This window comes from Hyperolius riggenbachi, chromosome 1 (assembly GCF_040937935.1).
Source record: "Hyperolius riggenbachi isolate aHypRig1 chromosome 1, aHypRig1.pri, whole genome shotgun sequence".
NCBI classification, from domain to species: domain Eukaryota; kingdom Metazoa; phylum Chordata; class Amphibia; order Anura; family Hyperoliidae; genus Hyperolius; species Hyperolius riggenbachi.
In genome coordinates, this window is record NC_090646.1 from 428,545,390 (window position 1) to 428,570,273 (window position 24,884).

The window sequence follows — 24,884 nt, forward strand, 5'->3', positions numbered from 1 at the left end:
TATTACATTACAATTACTGGGGCATGTGAAGGCTGGAATCACTAAGGAGCAGTTGAACTGGACTTTGTTGGACTCTATTATATGACTATTCAAGTGTGGTGTGAGTGCTGAGCATTTTATGATCTATAATTGTGTTAGGGTGGTGATATCCCCCTTTTTTGTGCAGCGATCCATCTGAGTAGTGTGAACAAGGTGTTTTGTGTGAATTTGGAGGAGCGCTCAAACCACTATTTTAATAATTCACATAAATGATTGCTATTTTCCTGATACTGGTCATTTACCTGGTCCACCATCTTGCACCATTACATATTGGAGAAGATTTCAACAGATTCTCCAACCTTTCAACAATTTTCACCGTGGTGTTATACAACTCAGGCAATGTAAATTTTTGCCACCTAATTCCAGAAAATGCTAAAAAAAAAAGTACAGCCTAAAGGGCAACTGAAGTGAGAGGAATATGGAGGCTGCCATATTATTTTTCATTTTAAGCAATACCTGTTTCCTGGTTATCCTGCTGATCCTCTGGCCTAATACTTTTAGCCATAGACCCTGAACAAGCATGCTGCAGATCAGGTGTTTGTGACATTGTCAGATCTGACTAGATTAGCTGCATGCTTGCTTCTTGTGTTATTTAGACACCACTGCAGCCGAATAGATCAGCATGGGTGCCAGGCAACTGGTATTGTTTAAAAGAAAATAAATAGGACAGCCTTCATATTTTTCTCACTTCAGTTTTCCTTTTAGTAACTCAACCTTTGTATATATTAACCATTTATGCCGTCTGGACGTGATTGTCACGTCCAGGCGGCTGCTGTAGCGCTGCTGCGTGCTCCCGCGTGCGCATGGGTTGTCCCCCATTAGCCCGGAGATCAATGAATGGGAACTTAGTTCCCATTCATTGATCTAAGTATGGTCTAAGTTCCCGGTAGAAAGACCGATGGCTTCTCATCAGAAGCCACTGTCTTTCTGACTAAAAAAAAAAGTTTCCCGTTCTCCATATGCTTCCCGAAAGTGAGCACTTTGCTTCCAGGGCTAAAGTAAAAAAAAATGTAACTGTAGTAAATAGTAAAACTACATCTACATACATTTTTTAATAAAATAAACCCACATTATTACATTTAAAATTAACTGTTTACATCCCACGCCTAAAATTACTCAAATAAAAAATGTTATGGAAAAAAAAAATTAACCTCCTGAGCGTTACAACGCTCAGGTTTTGTTACTTTTTGCCTGATTTTTTTTTTTTTTTTTTTATAAAAGTGCCAATTGTCTGTAAATCCTCTAGCTAGCACTAGGCTAGCTAGAAGAAGTCTCCGGCACCCCCCGATCGCTGCCGCTCCCCTGTTTATACATTACCCAGCCTGGATCCAGCGATCGGCGTAGCCTCCCTGGACAGCTCCGGTTTTCACGTTGGGGAGGATCGCAGATGATCGTTGCCGACGTCATGCGCAAACCCGATCTTCCCCATAGAGAGACTGGAGCTGTGCCGGGAGGCTGCGCGATCGCTGGATCCAGGGGGGGTAATGTATAAACGGGGGGGATCTAGGGGTGCCGGACACTTAATAGCTAGACTACTGCTAGCTAGAGGATTTACAGACATTTTGCACTTTTGTTTATGGGGGACTCCTGGGGCCACAGAGCGGTATGCCCGACGCAGTGTCGGGCATACTGCTAAGGAGGTTAAAAACAAAAAAAGCAAAAACGTAAATGGTTACCTAAGGGTCTGAACTTTTTTATTTTGCATGTGAAGAGGGTATATTACAAACATTTTTGAAATTCTAAGCTTGTAAATTGTGATGGACGCAAAACTGAAAAAATGCACCTTTATTTCCAAATAAAATATTGGCGCCATACATTGTGAGAGGGACATAATTTAAATAGGTAGTGTAATAACCGGGACAAATGGGCAAATAAAATACATAGGTTTTAACTATGGTAGCATGTATTATTTTAAAGCTATAATGGCTGAAAACTGAGAAATGATTTTTTTTTCCTTTTTTTTTCTTAATATTCCTGTGAAAATGCATATAGAAAAAAATAACTCTTAGCAAAATGTACCACCCAAGGAAAGCCTAATTGGTGGGCGAAAAAACAAGATATAGATCAATTCATTGTGATAATTAGTGATAAAGTTATTGGCGAATTAATGGGAGGTGAAAATTGCTCTGCATAAGGTGAAAAATACCCGCGGGCTGAAATGGTTAATGGGTTGTATGCCACCTTTACATTTTGTGAGGCATTCCGTACATTTTCTATTTGGCTGCTTAAAAAGTTAGTTGTGTATAAATCATGTATTTTTGCTGATTGTTGTTCTAGAGCACAAGAAGTCGACAAGGAGAAGCAAGGGACCCAGAGGTAGAACTTGAGGTAAAATAATGAAATGCTATACGTATACTTGATTTGCAGTTACATGTCTTTGGGGTTTGGTCCACGGCAGTTTCTAGGCTATATAGCTCCCAGGGTGAGGATCAATAAATTGCCCATATTGGGAGCCAGTGGGGTACATTTTAAAAAGGCACCTGTTTAAAAAGGTGCAGAATAGCAGTAGTAGAATATCGGTAAATTTACCACGATTTAAATAAAAATTCATATCAAATAAAATTAACCCTTCAGCATATTTTAGCCAATAGCTTCCTTTGCATGAAAGCAGGGACTAAAACACATGCACTGTCTCCAATCTCTTCTGCATAAAAACTGGAACTGTGTTGCTGTATTTTGTCGTCTGTATCTTGCATGTGGGTGACCAACTCTCGGCAAGTGTGCAGCCCAGCCTCCCCTCTGAAAGAGACCTTACTTGCACTTTACAGCGGTTTTCACGTGACTCTGATACTTCCTCTTTTCGGCTTTGGGAGGAGGAAGTATAGAGTCATGGGAAACACGCCATGAAGCGCAAGTAAGTGAACTCCCTTTGACCCTGTCCACAGGTTCAGTGCTGAATGGTGCTGAAGTGTGGTGTAAGGGTACGTACAGACATACGATAACGATCGTTCGTTCTGACTGACGAACGATGTTAAAGGAGGTATCGGCCGATGATCGTTTGAAGAAAGGCTACTTTGAACATCGTTCGTGTACGAACGATCTTGGAACGAGCGTTGCGTGCGCAACATAATGTATAAACTGATTTCAAACACAAGTGTCAAAAAGAACTGTTTGAGCATGTGCAAAGCTTTGAGAACGAACGATCAACGACCGATCGTTGTACAGACATTACTTTTTGAACGATGGTCGTTGGAAAAGATCTGGCAGAATGGATCGTTCTTTACCAACGACATATCTCGTTGGTCGGTCGTTTTAATGATCGTTTGTGCACTTTTTACAAACGATCGTCGGCCAATGCTGTCGGTAACGATCGTTTCAAACGACTATAGTCGCATGTCTGTACGCACCCTAAGGGTGAATGTGATGTTTTGAATTGGAACACCAACACTAATTGTTAGCAGGATGCAAACATGTAACTTATGCTGCATACACACTTGAGATAAAAGTCTTTGGAAAAGGCAAGATCACAGACCAATCTTACCCCCTTCCATGTAGTATGAGAGCCATACTCTACACAGTCTATTCTATGGAGCTGCACTCCCCATCAGATAAAATCTTTTACAAGATGCTGCACACAAAGATGCCCGTACACATTCAAAAGATCATTATCTGCAAAAGATCTCTTCCTGCAAAAGATCCATTCCTGCAAAATGCATTCATAGTCTATGAGATCTGCAGATCCTCATACACACCTTGTTTAACAGGCAATCATCTGCAGATCAGATCCACCAGGATGGATTTTCAGATCTGCAGATGATTGCCAGATATGCAGATGAAGTCTGTTAAACAAGGTGTGTATGATGATCTGCAGATCTCATAGACTATGAATGCATTTTGCAGGAATGGATCTTTTGTAGGAACAGATCTTTTGCAGATAATGATCTTTTGAATGTGTACGGGCATCTTTGTGTGCAGCATCCTGCAAAGATTTTATCTGATGGGGAGTGCAGCTCCATAGCATAGACTGTGTAGAGTATGGCTCTCATACTACATGGAAGGGGGTAAAATTGGTCTGTGATCTTGCCTTTTCCAAAGACTTTTATCTCAAGTGTGTATGCAGCATTAGTGTCTAGAGGGTGCTGTTGCACTGCCGCTAGCTGATAAGTTGTCAGTTGCTTTTCAGTTAGCAAGGGTTGTCACCACTCCCTTAAAGAGGAACTCCAGTGAAAATAATGTAATAAAAAAAGTGCTTCATTTTTACAATAATTATGTATACATGATTTAGTCAGTGTTTGCTCATTGTAAAATCTTTCCTCTCCCAGATTCACATTCTGACTTGTATTACATGGAGACATTGTTACTGTGGGCAGATTATGGAGCTGTTTCTAGCTGGTCTGGCTTTAACAGACAGCTATTTCCTGTCTGAACATTGTTACATTGTGACAGTTTGCCCAGAGTACCGTACGGTACCAGAGCCTCTTGTGGGAGGGGTTTCAGCACAAAATCAGTCATACAGCGCCCCCTGATGGTCTGTTTGTGAAAATCATTATTTTTCTCATGTAAAAGTGGGTATCAGCTACTGATTGGGATAAAGTTCAATTCTTGGTCGGAGTTTCTCTTTAAAGAAAACCTGTACTGAAAATAAAAGTCAAAATAGGCATACACAAGTCATACTTACCTTCCATGTAGTCTACTCCTCAGTGTCTTTCTCCATTCCTCTATTTGTTCACTATGATCAAGGGAATTTTCCGTCCTCCATTTTGAAAATAGCCATTACCCCATAACAGCTTTCTGGTCAGCACACCGTTAAACTGTGACATCGCTTACTTGAGCCATAGGGAAACATGGACATTGCCTGGTACATCAGTTTTCCTCTCAGCTATAACTGACAGCAACTGATATTTTACTGACAGCAACTGATATATTTCAGATCTGACAAAATATTGTCAGAACTGGAAGGGATCATTGTCAGAAGAAAATGGTGCGCTTCTGAGAGGAACTGATGGCAAGGTAACTCTGTAATTTACATTTGAAGTTACCTCATGTGTTTATTTTAAATATTTTTACTCAGTACAGGTTCTCTTTAACTAGTGATTGTATTACTAGTTTGAAGAGTGTCTGCCAACCAGGATGGTCAGGAGGCTAAGAAATTTTGATTTAGTTAATTTACTTTAATGTCTGTTGTTTTATGATGTTTTCTTTTTCTCAGCACCTGCAATGTTTAGCAGTGTTTAGTAGAGTGAAGTTTACCCGAATTCTACTGACTGTTCTTATAGCATTTACTAAGAAAGAAGTAAGTATGGTTTCTCACTCAATCTACAATATTACTAGATGCTTTCATAGCACTGACCACAGTAAACATTTTTTTTAATAGACAAGCGCAGTGGTAGAAGCCTCAAAGCTTATAGGCCAAGCCACTGACCTCCTAGCTGCTATCCAGAACTCCCTTTCACTTGGCATCCAAGCACAGAATGACACAACAAAAGGCGGTAAGAATCTTCTAGCAGTTAGGTTTAGCAATGAGTACAAATTGTATGCAGGTATGGAATTGCAGAAGATCTAATTGGCAGGAAGTGTATTTGATTTACCAATCTACATACAATTTGCCATTCATTTGCTTTTTTCTTTATTTGGCATCTGCAATTATGTTATTTCTGCTCATGTAAGATAACCTGTTCTAAATATTACAAGAAGCAGGTAATAGTTAATGAGGATAGAATCTGACACATTTCTCTTATTGTTTGACAGTCTTCACACTGGTTAAAAGAGAGGGTCAATGAGATGCTAATTATTCTGAATTTATGCACATTTTATGCTAATTTCATACACATTCATGCTGCTTGGAATTGGGCCAATCAAGTACAGCAGTATGCTGTGTATCACAGTTCATCTTAATTCATTCTAGGACCGTCAGAACACTAATCAATTGCTGATGGGTGCTGTGCATTACTGTAGTCTAACATCTCTCTAATACAGTAAAATCACCTAACTTCAGTACACTTCAATCAGAATTTGACTATATCTGACCTAATTCATCATACATTGTATATTTATACAGGCTCATGGCTGGGAATTGAGATGACTGTCAGTTTACTATAACGAGATTCTACTGTACTGCTAAATACAGTGTATGTATAACAGCCATGTAGGTGTCTTAACCAATGAACGATATTCCGTGTCTTAAAAACACAGTTCCTGAAGTTTGCCAACATTCCTAAATAGGTTGAACAATATAAACTTTATTCACCTATGTTTAAAGCACTTAATTGCAAAGGTTTGGGGTCATGCAAGGACCCATTTTTAGAAGCACAATGGGGCAAATTTATCAAAATGAGTCAGTAAATGTTTGTTCTGGGAACCTGCTCCACCTTTGCATCAGTTTTGCACCCATTTTTGCTTGGAATGGTTTTGATAAGTGTGGTCCACTGTACCTTGATGAAGGAATTTTTTTTCAGCTTATGTGTAAATTAAGTTTAGAGTACTTTCCCTCTTACTGAGCACTTGTTAACTAGTACTTGGACTGTTATGCATGATTTTGCACCCTTAGTACATTAAAAAGACAGATCTGTTTTTGTGCAATCTTAATGTAAAGCAAACCCGAAGCAAAAATAAACTTATGAGATAATGAATTGTATGTGCTAGATCAGTCTCATATTGTTCGTTATAGGAAGAATTCAAAGACGTCAGTTATCTATGCAAAAGAGCTTCTCTGAGATATTCGACTCATTTGGTTCAAATACAGTCCTGTTTTCTGAAGCACTTAGGCCAGGTCCACAATATAAGCGTTTTTGTAAGCGTTTGTGTTTAATTGGTGGTTGCTGAATGTTTGTTAAAAAATCGCTCCCATTCACTTTCATGAAAATCACGGTAAAAATCACAGCGATTGCTGCAAACGCGTACGCAAAAAACGTACGTGATTGTGACGATTTTTACCGTGATTTTTTATGAAAGTGAATTGGAGTGATTTTTTTTTCCCCAAGCGCTAATTAGACGCAAATGCTTACAAAAGTGCTTATAGTGTGCAGTGTTCTCCCCAGGGCCAATTAGGTGGGCGGACCACCCGGCTGTTTTCAGACACCGCCCAGCTGTTGTCATTCACCCACCAGCTGCAAAAAAAGCCCAGGCAGGAGCGCTCCATTGCCTGCTAGCAATCAGCGTCCAGCTCTCGCACAATAGGGAGAGCTGACGCTGTACACTGCAGGAGTGCTCCTCTGCCTGTCACCTCACGCTGTCTGGTGGAGCGGGGATTGGCTGGGCGAGTTGTAAGGGGCGGCACCATGTACGTCATCTAGCTGGAAACGTCTGCTCAGTCTCTCCCTCCCGCTCTCCAATGAAACAGGCTTTATTTTATGCTGGCAGCTCTCTGGCCAATGGAAAGAGAGGCAGCCAAGCAAGCACACCCACACATCTTTCTCAGCAGCCTGCAGAAGTCATGAGAGGAGAGAGACCATGTGCCTTTGTGCCGCAATCAGGGACAGTCAGTCAGGTGTGACTCCTTCATTCTCCATCTCTGCAGACAGCAGATAACAACCATGCTGTTTAGATAAGGAGCTGCTGGTCTAATCCAGCTAGGAGAGGTGATATAACTTCAGAGCTCAGTTGTTTGCTGTCTTTTGTTTAAGTTCAGTTTGCAGGAACAAAGTGGACCTGAACTCTTGCATACAAGGAAAACAGTGAAATGTACCCTGCATGTATTTATAGAGTCTGGCCTGGCTAATTACTCCTCTTGTCTAATCACAATTTGTAATTTTATTTCTCCCCTGTGTCACCTAACTGCTATGGCAGATAAACTCATTTGAAAGCACAGGATCTTAACAATATGTCTTTCTTGAAAGAAGACATAGAAGTAGAAACAGTACAGATTTATTGTACAATTTGTATCGGCTGTAACAATGAAATGTCTTCCATTAAAGTGTATTATGTTGTTGCTTATCTTTAAGGCCTGAAACACACCAGAGGAGTTTTTCTGAGCGTTTTGAGTTTTTAAATCTGCTGCTAATGTTATCCTATGTGTCTGTGCACACTGGAGCAATGAGGTTTTGTAAAAAACCCCATAGCATTACATTGGGAAGAGCTTTTAGAGGTTTCAAAAGCTCTTCCCAATGTAATGCTATGGTTTTTTTTACAAAACCTCATTGCTCCAGTGTGCACAGACACATAGGATAACATTAGCAGCAGATTTAAAAACTCAAAACGCTCAGAAAAACTCCTCTGGTGTGCACCAGGCCTTAGAGAGGAAAGGAAGTTCTGAGTGCTAGTCTGCTTCAAAAGAACCTGAGCACCATAATCTGAAATACTTTCTCCCTAATGCTAGGTACACACGATGCAATTTTCTGACAGATTTACTGTCTGATGGACTATTTCCAACATGTTCAATCTGATTTCTGATCACATTTCCGCTCGATTTCCCATACAACGGAAAATCGATTGAAAATCAGATTAAACATGTTGGAAATAGTCCATCAGACAGTAAATCTGTCAGAAAATTGCATCATGTGTACCTAGCAGGTACATCGGCTCGTCTCCTCATCCTACCCCTATGCTGTAAGCAGAGTTGCACTTGTCTTGCACTTCCCCGTTGCACGCCACCCGGCTACTCTTTCATGCCACCCGGCTGGAAAAACATCCTGGGGAGAACACTGGTGTGGACCCGGCCTTAAAGGGAACCTAAACTGAGAGAGATATGGATGTTTCCTTTTAAACAATACCAGTTGCCTGGCAGTACTGCTGATCTCTTTGGCTGCAGTGGTGGTGGAATCACACACCTGAAACAAGCACGCAGCTAATCCAGTCTGACTTCACTCAGAGCACCTGATCTGCATGCATGCTTGTTCAGGGGGCTGTAGATAAAAGTATTAGAGACACAGGATCAGTAGGAGAGTCAGGCAACTGGTATTATTTTAACCACTTCCCAACTGAGGGGTTTTACCCCCTGACCACCAGAGCAATTTTCACCTTTCAGCGCTCCTTCCATTCATTCGTCTATAATTTTATCATTACTTATCGCAATGAAATGAACTATATCTTGTTTTTTTCGCCACCAATTAGGCTTTCTTTAGGTGGGACATTATGCCAAGAATAATTTTATTCTAAATGTGTTTTAATGGGAAAATAGGAAAAAATGTGGGAAAAAATGTATTATTTTTCAGTTTTCGGCCTTTATAGTTTTTAAATAATGCATGCTACTGTAATTAAAACCCATTAAATGTATATGCCTATTTATCCCGGTTATAAAACCGTTTAAATTATGTCCCTATCACAATGTTTGCCGCCAATATTTTAGTTGGAAATAAAGGTGCATTTTTTTCAGTTTTGCGTCCATCCCTAATTACAAGCCCATAGTTTATAAAGTAACAGTGTTATACCCTCTTGACATAAATATTTAAAAAGTTCCGTCCCTAAGGTAACTATTTTTTTTTTTTTTTTTTATTGTAAATTTTTTATTTTTTTTTAATTACAAAAAAAAAAAATTGGGGAGTGTGGGAGGTAAGGAGTTAATTTTTTGTGTAAAACAAGTTTATTTGTGTGTAAAAAATGGTTAGGGTGTAGTTTTACTATTTGGCCACAAGATGGCAACATTACCAATTTGTTTAATGCGACCTGCAAGCGTCCTTCCGGACGCTTGCAGGAAGTAGAAAGAGGCTGGGACTTTGTTATTTTTTCACAATGATCGCGCTGCTCAGCCGAGCGGCAGCAGGTCATTGCGGGGCTTAGATCAACGAACGGGAATGGATTTTCCCGTTCGTTGATCTCTGGGCGAGCGGGCGACGGCGTGTTTACTAGCGGCGGGTGGCGTGTTTACGAGCAGGAACGCGGACAGCGTCGGGAGTGCGCAGAGTACGGATTTCTCCGTCCCTGGAGGTGAAAGGATGGAAAAAGGGGCGGAGAAATCTGTACGCGCTATGGGTAAAGTGGTTAAATGGAAAAATCCATATCCTTCTTAGTTTAGGCTCCCTTTAAGCAGCCAAAAAACACAGAGAGACAGCTTGAGATAAGGTTTTACTGCAGTAAAGTTCATAGTCATTATTTCGGCTTTGTCTTTTAAGTGATAAATCAGAGTGTTGTTTCAAAGCTGCAATTGTGACAGTATGATGCAATGTTATAAAAAAGCTATATAACTGAAAATATTTTTTTTTGCTACTAATGTTCTATTCATTATATGTACTACACATACAATTCATTATCACACAAGTTTTGGGTTTATTTTCTCTTTAACACCAAGCCATGCTTTTTAAAGAGACACTGAAGCGGAAAAAAAATTATATTATGATTTGTAGATGTAGTACAGCTAAGAAATAAAACATTAAGATCAGATACATCAGTCTAATTGTTTCCAGTACAGGAAGAGTTAAGAAGCTCAAGTTGTTATCTCTATGCAAAAAAGCCATTAAGCTCTACGACTTTCAAAGTCGTGGAGAGGGCTGTCTTCTGACTTTTATTATCTCAACTGTTCCTGAACTATTTACTTTTTCTCTGCCAGAGGAGAGGTCATTAGTTCACAGACTGCTCTGAAAGAATCATTTTGAATGCTGAGTGTTGTGTAATCTGCACATATTATACAATGATGCAATGTTAGAAAAAACACTATATACCTGAAAATAAAAATATGAGAATATTTTATTTGCTGCTAATCTTCTAGTAATTATTCATAGTACACAACCAATTCACTATATCATATATATTTTTTCAGTGTCTCTTTAACTGATCCATTACTCAAAATCAGTTGCACATTACTGTGCGAATCTTCCAAAATCAATTTTTGGCAGAAATATTTTTGAATTATTCTTACCATGCTTCCATAAAACACAGATGTGATAGAGGTCACAGCCCAAAACATCAAGTGCACCTGACTGTGTCTGAGTGGCTGCTACATTGCTTTACACAGCAGCATGCTTTATCTTTCGGCTTATTTCTGAATGCAGATTTGTGTAGTGCAGTATATTTATTTGTATACAATTCTGTTTTAGATCATCCAATTATGATGGGTTTTGAGCCTCTGGTCAACCAACGATTACTTCCGCCAACATTTCCACGTTATGCAAAAATAATTAAAAAAGAAGAAATGGTGACTTATTTTTATAAACTAATAGATCGGATAAAAACTGTGTGTGAAGTTGTCAATTTAGCAAACCTGCATAGTATTTTGGTAAGTTTCTAGCACTTTTTAATAGGAATTTTCTGTGTTGTACTTTAATAAAATAGCAAATTTAATGTAGACTATTGTAGGTTAGAGCTGAAGGAACAATAGGGTAGCATGAAGTGGATACTGGGTTTTTGTTTTTTTTCCACCCTATTTTAAGGTATTTACCCTTTAACTATCTTTGGATAAATAATAACCTGCATACATGAGAAGCTTCCCTGCAAAAAAAATCCCGTAAGTTATTCACTACTTGCATTTTCTTCCTCGGGGATTTTGTAAGGTAAGTTCCTGAATAGGGAGGCTAAGTTCACAGTGGGACGTTGAAGTCGCATGTTAAAACATTTAACGCAGAATAACGCACTGCAATGAAAAATCAATGCCCCGTTCACAGTGCACACGTTGCGTTGGTGTCTAACGCTGCATGTTAAGTGAAAGTGCTGCATGCAGTGCGTTATACACGTTATTAGCTGCGTTAGACTGTTTGCACATGCACAGTAATAACTTGGAAGCATACTTTTCATTGCCTGTATTTTCTACTGTATCTGCTGTATGCGATGGTACTGCTGCGTTGCGACTTTTTTGGCGCGTTGTGTTGTAAGTTTGCGTTGCGCCTTTAACGTCACATCAAAATGCTATGTCCCACTGTGAATCTAGCCGGATAGTCAATGTGATTCAAATAATTCTGAGTTGATGCAGGATTATGCAAAATTATGCAGCTTGAATATGGACCAATCTAACCACACCCTGGTTTTATTTGATTAGTCTATTTTCAAGCTGCATGCAAAATGTGCATAATTTTGCATCCATTCAGAATAATTTGCATGTTATTGTCCATCCCTGCTCCTGAGCTTCTCCACTGGTCAGTCCATCCATTATGTTAAAGAAAGGCAAAAGGGCCAAGTTCACACCATACCTTCAGAATTGCATATTACGGTAGTTTAACTGCCTGTAATTCTAACTATTAAATATTTCAAAAAACATATCCCTTACGATAACAACAAATTATGCATTTGTATTAAATGCTCTGCTCCTTTTGCACAGATTTGCTACAGGTTCACTTTAAATGTTTTTTTGGATGGTGGTTGGTGGGGAGGGGAGAGAGATTTTCATGTATTGTATGCTATTACATTTAGAGAGGAATGCTCTTTTGTTTCAACTGAGTGTGGCCCTTATTCTGCTGTTAAAGAGAACCTGAGGTGGGTTCTGAAAATGCAATCCACATACAGAGGCTGGGTCTGCCTATACTGCCCAGCCTCTGTTGCTATTTCAATCCCCCCTAAGACCCCCCCTGCGCTCTGCTATCCCCCATAAATCACAGCCGCGGTGTCGACACACAGCGTGTCGCAGCGGGCTGTGTTTATCTGTGTACTGTCAGTCTGCTGCTCCCCCTGCCTCCTGCAGAGCTCCGGTCCCCGCCCGCGTCCCTTCCCTCCTCTCTGATTGGAGGGAAGGGACGCGGGCGGGGACCGGAGCTATGCAGGAGGCGGGGGGAGCACGCAGAGTGACAGTACAGATGTATACAAAGCACAGCTAAGATTTATGGGGGATTGCAGAGCGCAGGGGGAACTTAGGGGGGATTGGGATAGCAACAGAGGCTGGGCTGTATAGGCAGACCCAGCTCTGTATGTGGATTGCATTGTCAGAACCCCACCTCGGGTTCTCTTTAAGGCCTGATACTTTGTCTGCTGAGTCTACCTCACTTCATTGTTTACCCACTGTGCATAATACCAAAGCAAGGGAACACTTTGTCTCTCTAACCCAGCCTTTCTCAACCTTTTTACCTTGGAGGAACCCTGTAAATAACTTTTGGATCTCAAGGAACCCCTGCAAACAATTTTTTTGTCTCGAGGAACCCCTACATTTATTTTTCAGGATGCATGGTCTTTAAATAGGTTAGGTTGCTAATTTCACTATCTCCTATTACACTGCCACTCATCATACTGTCTCCTGACCCCCCAAATTTAGTGCTTCTTGTTACAGTACCACCTATTATAGTGTGCTCTATTATACTTCCCCCACAATGGTGTAAAATGCCAAGGAACCCTGGGGTTCCAGGGAACCCCGGTTGAGAAAGCCTGCTCTAACCTAACGACTTTTTCCTTGCAAAATGCCTAAATTTAAAAAAAAAAAAAAAATAGAAAAATGCATGAGCTGCAAGAGAGCCCTGCTTAGTCAGCTGATTGTGTTGGCATGGTCGTAGGACTGGCTAGTGACCTACCTTATCCTAAATAGGACCGTTTTAACCAAGGTGGAATTTCCTTTTAAAGGACTTACGAGCCCACATGAGTAAAAAAAAAGTCTGTACCTGTATGACGTTTGAAGGCACGGAGGATGCCATCCGCGCCCTCCGTGCAGCTCCGCCGGGTCCCCGCTGCTCATCCTTCCCCCGGCCGGGCTCTCCTGCCTCCTCAAATATGTCCGCCGGAGGAGGCCGCGGCTGCGCAGTCCGGGCTGTGGGGTCGGGGTCCGGCCGGGGGGAAGATGAGCAGCGGGGACCTGGCGGAGCTGCGCGAATGGTGTCCTCCGTGCCTTTAAACGTCATACAGGTACAGACTTTTTTTTTTTACTCATGCGGGCTCGTAAGTCCTTTAAGCAGCAACAAAATAATGACTAGTACATTATATTTGGTTGGATCTGTCATTGTTTTGATCTTTTTTGAAAAAGTAACAGTAGTACTGTTTTGTAGGACTTTTTCTGTGAGTTCAGTGAGCAGTCACCTTGTGTTCTTTCAAGATCTCTCTTGCAGGTAAGCAGTTGTGTGGACATTCTGTGTGCATTTTGGGAAAAGGACACAAACATGGCAATGCTTTGGTTGATTTCTTGGCTAAAGGTACCCATACACTGTAAGACATTTCTTGGCAGATTTTATCGTTGTCATCAAATCTGTTGAAGATTGTTGCCCCAACATACTGCCCAATCATAACTTCAATCTATGTATAGAAGAAATTGACTAACATTACTGATCAGACAGGACTTTTTTTTGTTGTTGTTGTTTTGTTTTTTTTTTGTTTTTTTTGTGCAGTAGATCTTGGCGTGATGACTTATGGAGATGTCAGGCAATGTAAAATATCTTTGTGCTTCAGGTAGTTGGAAGTGGAAGACCTAAAGAGGCCAGTCCTTCCCAGCTATCAGAAAGTGACCCTTGTGTCAGGAGAATCATTGGCTTGAACCAGAATTGGCTTTAGGGTTTTTTTGTTTTTTTTAATAAAACATGTTCAATAGAGCAGTTAGACATACAATGGCAAATATACAATAGCATACAAAAAATGTTTTATCAAGGAAAAAATACATTTCATATAAATTCAAGAAATATATGAAAACAGTGTGACTTCATACAAGATTTTAAAGGGACTCCGAGCAGTGCAGAAACTATGGAAAGATGGATATCATTTTAAAGCTCTCTTTCTCCTCTTTCTGACGACACCTAAATCGTCGCCCTATACCTTTTAGTTTTCTCTATTTTCGCGATCAAAATTTAGGTGTCGTCAGAAAGAGGAGAAAGACAGCTTTAAAATGATATCCATCTTTCCATAGTTACATTGTATTACACAGGGCGACTTTTTCCTAAAGTCAGCAGCTTTATTCAGCAGAAAAAGTCGCCCTGTGTAATACAATGTAACTATGGAAAGATGGATATCATTTTAAAGCTCTCTTTCTCCTCTTTCTGATGACACCTAAATCGTCGTCATACGCCTTTTAGTTTTCTCTATTTTCGCGATCGAAATCGTGGCCGCAAAAACTAAAAGGCGAGGGGGGGGGTTTATATATCATTGGAAAGAGGAGAAAGAGAGCTTTAAAAAGATAAGCATCTTTCCATAGTTTCTGCACTGCTCGTAGTCCCTTTAACATGTCGGTAAATTAAAGAATTCTCTTCACGGCTGGTATGAATAATAAAGCCTGTATGAATAGAACTACCCTAATTTAGACAATTGAGTGCTAAAGTGCAATGTATGGCTGCCAAATTGTTTTTGCTAGCTTTAGTTATTTGGAACATTTATCTCAAAATTACAGTATACCCAAACAGCTCGGGGTGGCCAGAAACCACTAGGAAAGTATAGGGGACTAAAAGAGACTGAACAGCCCTCCAATGCTCAGTGTAATTTGCCTTCTTAAAACAGAAGGTATTTGCGATAATTCCGCTTTAAGTGAGCAACTGCGGTTACCCACAATGCATCACTGCTGAATATGCAGATTATCTCTTTATGCCCCAGAAGCCAGGTTTATATCCATAAACCAGAGGTCCCCAAACTTCTTCAGGCAAAGGGTCAACACTTCAGACTGCCGGGGGGCCGGAACAGCAATGCTATTCTATATACGGGCCGCTGATATTTAAGGGTGCTGTGGGCCACATCTATAAGTATTACTTTTTGGTTTGGGAGCCAGTGAAAAATCCTCAGGGGGCCGCATTCGGCCCGCGGGCCTTAGTTTGAGGACCACTGCCATAAACACTAGTTTATAGCAAGCCTATAGCTTATAGATTTTACAGAGCCACATGAACCCAACATGCAGATGGCCTGTTTCTGACTTTAAGTCCTCCTCAGTGTATGGCAGGGATTGATATGGCTCTATGGGATAGGGATTGATATGGCTATATGTGATAGAGCTTAGGCCAGTATAACATAATACCCAAGCAGCTCAGTGACCCAAAAACCACTGGAAAAGTATAGGGAACTAAAAGTTTCTTGTATGCTAGACTGGCGTCCACTTTTTTCAGCCATGAACTATATCTGAGGGTTCAGAGCAGAGCCATCAGTGTGCTATCTCCTGTCTTCCAGCAAACAGAGTTTGAGAGATAAAGGTTTCAAGATGGATTCAATACATAAAGCTGCTCATACTTTGGCAAATGGCCACCAGATTCGACCATCAGATCCCAATCTGATCAGAGAGTGACCTTTTGCTGCCAATGCACTGCACACAGATTTTCAATAGATTTTCATAGGAAATCTATTGGAAATCTTTGCAGCCACCTACCGGACCCCGAGGTTTCACACATGTAATGTAACGCAGCGTTTTTCAACCGCTGTGCCGCGGCTCACTAGTGTGCCGCGGCATGTTGCCTGGTGTGCCGTGGCGTTCCTACTGTAGAACGCAGGAGGGGGAAAGCAGCGCTAGAAGGAGGGGCAGTGGAGGCAGCGGTGGGGAGGGGGGAAATATCCCCCCCTCCCTCACCTGGGACCCCTCCTTCTGCCTCTCTCCCCCTCCATTTATCGGTGGCAAGTGCGGGCTCGGCGGCGGGGAGGCACGCGGATAATTACTCACCACGCCACGTTCCAAGTGCCGGCAGCGTCATGTCGTCAGATCTCCGCCTTCGATGCCGCCCACTGTGCTTCCGCTAATCAGGAAGCACAGTGGGCGGCATTGAAGCCGGAGATCTGACGACATGACGCTGCCGGGGCTTGGAACGCGGAAGTGGTGAGTAATTCTCCGCGTGTCTCCCCGCCGCCGAGCCCGCACTTGCCACCAATAAATGGAGGGGGAGAGAGGCAGAAGGAGGGGTCCCAGGTGAGGGAGGGGGGGGATATTTCCCCCCTCCCCACCGCTGCCTCCACTGCCCCTCCTTTTAGCGCTGCTTCCCCCCTCCTGGGCATCTATACTGGGGGGAACTGTACTAGCTATACTGGGGGCAACTAAACTAGCTATACTGGGGGCAACTAAACTAGTTATACTGGGGGCAATTAAACTAGTTATACTGGGGGCAATTAAACTAGCTATACTGGGGGCAATTAAACTAGCTATACTGGGGGCAATTAAACTAGCTATACTGGGGGCAACTAAACTAGCTATACTGGGGGCAACTAAACTAGCTATACTGGGGGCAACTAAACTAGCTACACTGGGGGCAACTATACTAGCTATACTGGGGCACTACCTACCTATACTGGGCACTATGCTAGCTATGCTGGGCACTATACTAGCTATACTGGGCACCATGCTAGCTATCTGGGCACCATGTTAGCTATCTGGGAACCATGTTAGCTATCTGGGCACCATGCTAGCTATCTGGGCACTATACTAGCTATCTGGGCACTATACTAGCTATACTGGGCACTACCTACCTATACTGGGGCACTACCTATCCATACTGGGACTATACTAGCTATACTGGGGCACTATACTAGCTATACTGGGGCACTATACTAGCTATACTGGGGTAACTATACTAACCATACTGGGGCAACTAAACTGCCTATACTGGGGCAACTATGCTAGCTATGCAGCCGCACCCCAGCCCCCCACCCCCCCCCCCCCCATAGCCTGCTACACATGGCACTGTCCACTAGGTCGCGCAAACAGCCGCGCGCCCCCCGCCGTTCCCCGGAGAAAAATATGGTCAGAAAGTGTTCCCCGGGCCGGGAAAAGGTTGGGAACCACTGATGTAACGTACGGGCACCTTTAGTTTTTTTTTAATGGATTATAGACATTTCCAAGATTAGCTTAGTATTTATGTATTAGGTTACATATTCCCTGCTAATAATATAAAATAAACACGTCCTCAGTTATTTGGCATGCTGCTGTCATTGGGCTCAATTCTGGTAGCGTTTAGTAGATAATTACCTCATGAAATTTGATTTACCTCATGAGGAAAATCAATTTTTGAATTCTGGTAGTTTAAAGGGAAGGTCCAAGCAAAAAAAAAAAATGAGTTTCACTTACCTGGGGCTTCTACCAGCCCCGTGCAGCCATCCTGTGCCCTCGTAGTCACTCACTGCTGCTCCACTCCCCCGCTGGGAGCTTTCTGACCTCGGAGGTCAGGGCCAAATTGCGTACATTTTTACACATTCCCGCTAGTGCAGGAACATTAACGCATACATTTTTACGTGTTAGTGGTGCAACGCGTAAATTTTTGTTCCTGCACTAGCTGGAATGCGTAAAAATGTATGCAATGTGGCCCTGACCTCCGAGGTCAGAAAGCTGCCAGCGGGGGACTGGAGCAGCAGTGAGTGACTACGAGGGCACAGGATGGCTACATGAGGCTGGTAGAAGCCCCAGGTAAGTAAAACTCATTTTTTTTTTTTTGCTTGAACCTTCCCTTTAAGTAAAATTTTACCTCCTGTAATTCATGTGGTAATTTTCGACTAAAAATGTGCGGTATTTAGTAGTAAAATACCTCACATTTGAATTCTGAAGTGAAATAAGGTGCATGTTGGCATGTCTTTTACCTCCCATAATTAGACCTACCTCTACCACACTGTAAATGCAGTTATATGACCAGTATAATTGTATCCAGTATAGCTAAAAAAAAAAAAAAAAAAAAGTATAAGTGTCCCCAGTATAGCTAATACAGGTATGTGTCCCCAATATAACTAAGAAAGGTACAAGTGTCCACAATAAAACTAAGACAGGTATAAGTGTCCCCAGTATAGCTAGGACAGGTATAAGTGTATCCAGTATAGCTAAAACAGGTATACGTGTCCCCAGTATGGCTAAGACAGGTATAAAGTACAAACTACAAGTATACAGTACCTCTACAAGTAAAAGTTCTCTACACCCCCCCCCCTCCCCCATCCCGACCCCCAGCCTCCAAAAGTGCTCCGACTCCCTCTCTCAACCTCTAAAAGTAAAAGTGATCTGACCCCCCCCTAAAAGTGAAAGTGCTCCAACCTCCTCCAGCCTCTAACAGTGTTCCCCCAACAGTGTTCTGACCCCCCCTCTAACAGTGCTCCGACTCCCCCCTCCCCCCTTCCGACCCTCAGCCTCTAAAAGTAAGTGCTCCGACCCCCGCTTGACCCCCAGCCTCTAAAAGTGCTCCGACTTACCCCCCCATCCTCTAAAATTAAGTGCTCCGACCCCAACCTCTCATACTGCTCCGACCCCCCACCCCCCCCCAGCCTCTCATACTGCTCCGACCCCACTCCCGACCCCGGCTTCTCATACTGCTCCGACACCCCTCCCAACCCCAGCCTCTCAAACTGCTCCAACCTCCCCACCCCAGACTCTCGTACTGCTCCGAGCCCCCCCACCCCAGCCTTTCATACTGCTCCGACCCTTCCCTCCGACCCCAGACTCTCATACTGCTCCTAGGCCCACCACCCCAGCCTTTCATACTGCTCCGACCCTTCCCTCCGACCCCAGCCTCTCATACTGCTCCGGGAAAATGTACTAGAATTAAACATAGCAAAAAAAAATAACGAATGAGGTATTTTCCCGACTACTGTTTACTTCACCTTGCATAGCTACCAGAATTGAGCCCATTTTGTTTGCTAGACTTTATTCTGAGTTGTTCGCTTTACTCAGCAATCCTTCATTTGAAATGACAGTATTTATTATATAACACTATTTGAAAATCATATTAAACATATTTTCTTTAAATCTTCTGTTTTTTGTTTTTTTTTTTAATTTCATTTGGATTTTTATTTATCCATAATTTTTGGTACTTGAACATTCGCATATCTGGTTATTTATAAATGTTAAAGGAGTACTGTGGGGGGAAAAAGAGTTGAACTCAACTGAGGCTTCTAATGGATCCCCGCAGACGTCCTGTGCCCACGCAGCCACACACCGATCCTCTGGTCCCCGCCTCCGGTTCACATTTGCAATTTCCGACTTTAAAGTCTGAAAACCGCTGCACCTCTGCGGCCGAGCCCTCGCTCCCGCTGACATCACCAGGAGTGTATTTTGCAGGCCCAGTACGGTCTGCGCCCTAGCAGTACGTTCCTGGTGACGTCAGTGGGAGCGAGGACACGGCCGTGCAGACGCAGTGGTTTCCCGACTTTAAAGTCAGAAATTCCATAAGTAAACTGGAGGCGGGGACTTGGAGCATTGGCGAGTGGCTGCGCAAGCTCAGGACGTCTGCGGGGGACCACTAGAAGCCCCGTGTAAGTTTTTTTTTTTTTTCTTTCTCCTTCCCATACCCCCCCTACTATGGGGGGGGGGGCATAGTAGCCCTTTAAGTCTATTTTATAATTATTTGCGAGATCTCTGTATGTTTTAGGGCATTATTATTTAGATGGAGGGAAGTGGAGGTTTCGGATCTTTTCATTTTTGCTCCATAACCAGTGCGGTTTATGATCTAGTTCTCTTCATTTTATACACTCCTGACTGTGTACTAGATGTGGTCAGTGAGATGCTAATATTTCAAGCTTCTATGCAGATTTATTAAAAAGTGATGCGGCTTGAAATTGGATCAGCCACATACAGTATGTGATGATTTGTGTTAGTCCAATTCCAGGCTGCATAAAATGTATCTACTTGAAACTTCTAGTATCTCATTGACCTTGTCCTCTGTCTGCCAACGAATGAACAATAATGTAGCCACTGTTTTCCTTCTCCCTGTAGACCACATTCTTAGTGGATAACAAGAAAGTGTTTGGAACACATCTGATGCAGGACATGATAAAAGATGCACTACGCTCCTTTGTGAGCCCCCCTGTCCTTTCTCCAAAGTAGGGATTTTTAATGTACTTTTTGAATACGTTTGTGGACTAGACTGTCTTGGATGAAGTTTTCTAATGTAGTATTACTTTATTATAGGTGCTGCTTATACAACAATCATCAAGCAAAAGACTACATTGATTCCTTTGTCACCCACTGTGTACGAGTGAGTATCTGTGTTTTCATTTAAATTGACAACGTAACATAACATGCTACATGCATGCTAGAGTCTCAGTCTTTTTTGGCCGCCTGGCCAAGTTCAAGCTAGCTGTTGTATGTAGCATCAAGACAGCTAGGAAGGCATATTTATAGATGTTCAATTGGCTAAAGTGGCGCCAAACACACAGATGTAGTGATTTGGTTTGTCTATAATCCTCCACTTTGGGTCTGAGACAGGCGTCGAGTGGGGCGTGGACGCGGGTGGACGACGTCCACATGCTTTTTTCATATGTAGGCAGGGGTATATGTCCCAGAATAGGTAGTCAGGTGTCCCCCCAGCATGAGGGGAGCAGCGCAGTGGAAGGAGAGCTATGCGGGGAAGGGGGGCCATCATCTCCCCCCTCCTTCCCTCACCTTAGGGCTCTCCATCCCTCGCTGTCCCCTCCAGAACTAATGTGCGGCGGCTGGCAGTGGGCAGGACTTACCTCTTCCTCGATCCGGGTCAGATCTGTATGCCGCTGCTCTGGTCTAGACCAGACCAGCGGCAATGGATAGCTCCCTCTTGCACCGGAACGAGGAAGAGAGAGGTAAGTCCCGCCAGCTGCCAGCCGCCCGCACATTAGTTCTGGAGAGGAGAGCGAGGGATGGAGAGCCCTAAGGTGAGTAAAGGAGGGGGGAGATGATGGCCCCCCTTCCCCGCTGTCCGCATAGCTCTCCTTCCACTGCGCTGCTCCCCTCATGCTGGGGGGACACCTGACTACCTATTCTGGGACATATACCCCTGCCTACATATACTGGGACATATACCCCTGCCTACATATACTGGGCACATATACCCCTGCCTACATATACTGGGCACATATACCCCTGACTACATATACTGGGGACATATACCGCTGCCTACATATACTGGGCACATATACCCCTGCCTACATATACTGGGCACATATACCCCTGGCTACATATACTGGGCACATATACCCCTGCCTACATATACTGGGCACATATACCCCTGCCTACATATACTGGGCACATATACCCCTGCCTACATATACTGGGCACGTATACCCCTGCCTACATATACTGGGCACATATACCCCTGCCTACATATACTGGGCACATACCCCTGACTACATATACTGGGCACATATACCCCTGCCTACATATACTGGGCACATATACTCCTGACTACATATACTGGGCATATATACCCCTGACTACATATACTGGGCACATATACCCCTGACTACATATACTGGGCACATATACCCCTGACTACATATACTGGGCACATATACCCCTGACTACATATACTGGGCACATATACCCCTGACTACATATACTGGGCACATATACCCCTGACTACATATACTGGGCACATATACCCCTGACTACATATACTGGGCACATATACCCCTGACTACATATACTGGGCACATATACCCCTGGCTACATATACTGGGGACTACTAAACCCCTGACAACATATACTGGGACACATATACCCCTAACTACATATACTGGGCACCTATACCCCTGGCTACATATACTGGACACCTATACCTCTGGCTACATATACTGGGGACTACTAAACCCCTGACTACATATACTGGGCACATATACCCCTGGCTACATATACTAGGCAACTATACCTCTGGCTACATATACTGGTGACTACTATACTCATGACTACTTATACTGGGGACACCTATAGACCTGGCTACCTATGCTGGGGGTACCTATTTTGGGGGAACTTCTGTCAGATTATCTGCATTTTTTGTGGAACCACTGTTATGTATTTTGGGGAACAGCTGCCAGATTATGTGTATGTTAGGGGAACGGCTGCTGCTGCCAGATTACGTGTATTTTGGGGAACTGCTGCCAGATTGTGTATGTTTGGGGGACCACTGCTGCCAGATTATATGTATTTTGGGTGTATTTTGGGTGATCCACTGCCAGGTTTTGCGTATTTTGGGGAACTGCTTCCAAATTATGTGTGTGTTGGGGGAACTGCTGCTGCCACATTGTCTATTTTGGGGGAACCACTGCCATATTATCTGTATTTTGGAGGAACTTCTACCAGATTATGTGTCTTTTTGGTGAAATGCTGTCAGATTACATCTATTTTTAGGGGATACACTACGGCAGAGCTCAAACTTCCCTGGCAGACCTTTTACATCACTGCTAAGGTCATGTATATTTGGCCCCACCCATGACCACGCCCACATTATGCTTGACCACGCCCATTTTGCGGCGCAGGGTTTTAGGGTGAATCCACTCACCTCTAGTGACCTTTGGGAGGGGAGTGGGGAGAAGAATCACCTTAATGTCTCCAGTAACAGGATTAGATAGTTTCACCTTCTGTGCCGCCAATGTTGTTAATATTATTATTTTCATTATATTTTAATACTTTTGATAGAAAAATCCTTTTCTGTTGCTTTACTCTTGTTTTCCTAGCGTCTTTATGGAGGATATTACATGAGTGCTCTTCTTCTAAATTCACTTTTGTCTAAGCAGTTCTCATAACTTATCACCTATGGGATAAATCATCTGTATAACTAAGCTTTGTAAAGAGCCATAGAGAATGGAGTGAGAACTGTTCCAGTTTCAGTTGTGATTTAGTGAGTTCAGATGTGATGATGATGATGATGATGATGATGATGATGATGATGATGATGATGATGATGATGATTTAGGAGAAATTATGAAATGTTGATCAGCAGGAGATGGTATGCATTTTTCATCTTGCAGGAGTGAAGCAGTGGGTGGGAAAAAAAATCATAAATTCTGAATTTAGAGAATTGCTTACTTGGTACTTTTTGTCTCTTTGAAGCCATTTTGCAGCTTAATCCAAATCCATGGACACAACAGAGCTCGGCAGAGGGATAAACTTGGTCATATCCTGGAAGACTTTGCAACTTTACAGGACGAGGTATGCGCTCTTATTTGGCACGCTCTTATGTCTTGAAAGCAGATAGAAAAGGGCCAGTGATCATGAACATTACATAGTAGCCTTCAGCCTACTTATTATTATATCAAGGACTACATAAATATTCCATAATATTTATGTCACTCCCCATCTACTGAAATAGTAGGGAGAATAAGATATGGGGCAGGACCCAGGTGGCTGGATGGTGTAATGGTTAAGGGCTCTGCCTCTGACACAGGAGACCAGGGTTCGAATCTTGGCTCTGCCTGTTCAGTAAGCCAGCACCTATTCAGTAGGAGACCTTAGGCAAGTCTCCCTAACACTGCTACAGCCTATAGAGCGCATCCTAGTGGCTGCTGCTCTGGCGCTTTGAGTCCGCCAGGAGAAAAGCGCGATATAAATGTTATTTGTCTTGTCTTGTCTCTGCTTCTACATTCATTGTCTGTACCTGTGGAAGTCCCACCCACACCTTATAATCTATGATTATGTTGAGACAACGGGCACCACTGCGTGAATCTAGACACCACCTCTTCACTCAGAAAAAAACTGGAACAGGGATGAGTTGCAGAAATGAGCACTTAGAAGATCACAAGGGAGCACCATGATAACTGTACTTATTCCTGTAAGTACAGTTATCCATTTTATGCAAACTAAGCAACCTTATTTCTTTCCAAGGGGACTTAAATCTACTACAGTCATTCCATCAGCCTGCTGGTCTATTTTCTACTTTGGTACCTCACTGATACTAGTGATCCTGTGAGTACTGCTAGGCATCTGCTATTGTTTTAGAAGGAAATAAACATGGCAGCCTGTTATTTCACGATCCCTTGAAGACAAAGGGACCGATCCAATCACTTTTTCTCCTAAGTTTTCTACTAGGAGATAATTTTTCATCTACTGTTTAAAATAACGTTTGCACTCTGCAGCTGAAAAAGTACTGTCAAAATTATTCTGAGGATCTTCTTGCTTACTGATGGCTTAAAAGGCACTTTATTTATAATGTGAAAATATCTCTTAGAAGAAAACTTAAGAGAAAAGGTGAATTGGATTTGCCCCAAAGTGACTTGGACTTAAAGGGAAGGGAAGAATAGGCAGACAGCAATAGAAGATGCAGTGGTGGTGGATCTATGAGAGGTAGCTATCTTCTCAGAACTCTCCACCAGCAGTACTCTGCATTGGGTAGAACACCATTGGTGGCAGGGACCAATGATGGGAAGAAGGGGAAAAGGAACTTTACTGAGCATTTATTAGAGTACATGTGGGACCTGTATCAGAACCTGTAGCATTGGGGGGAGGAGGGTCAGAT

General features: G+C 42.7%; 1 protein-coding gene across 2 annotated transcripts in view; it reads left to right on the forward strand.

Annotated features, from left to right (window-relative positions):
* The window catches only part of NAA35 (N-alpha-acetyltransferase 35, NatC auxiliary subunit), a 73,098-nt gene that overhangs the window by 19,081 nt on the left and 29,133 nt on the right, over positions 1-24,884 (forward strand). For both annotated transcript variants that reach the window (XM_068237139.1, XM_068237148.1), the window contains exons 9-16: positions 2,317-2,367; positions 5,189-5,272; positions 5,354-5,468; positions 10,947-11,125; positions 13,806-13,865; positions 20,396-20,502; positions 20,591-20,657; positions 23,483-23,581. In XM_068237139.1, the coding sequence (XP_068093240.1) occupies positions 2,317-2,367; positions 5,189-5,272; positions 5,354-5,468; positions 10,947-11,125; positions 13,806-13,865; positions 20,396-20,502; positions 20,591-20,657; positions 23,483-23,581 (762 nt within the window). The remainder of the gene's footprint in view (positions 1-2,316; positions 2,368-5,188; positions 5,273-5,353; positions 5,469-10,946; positions 11,126-13,805; positions 13,866-20,395; positions 20,503-20,590; positions 20,658-23,482; positions 23,582-24,884) is intronic.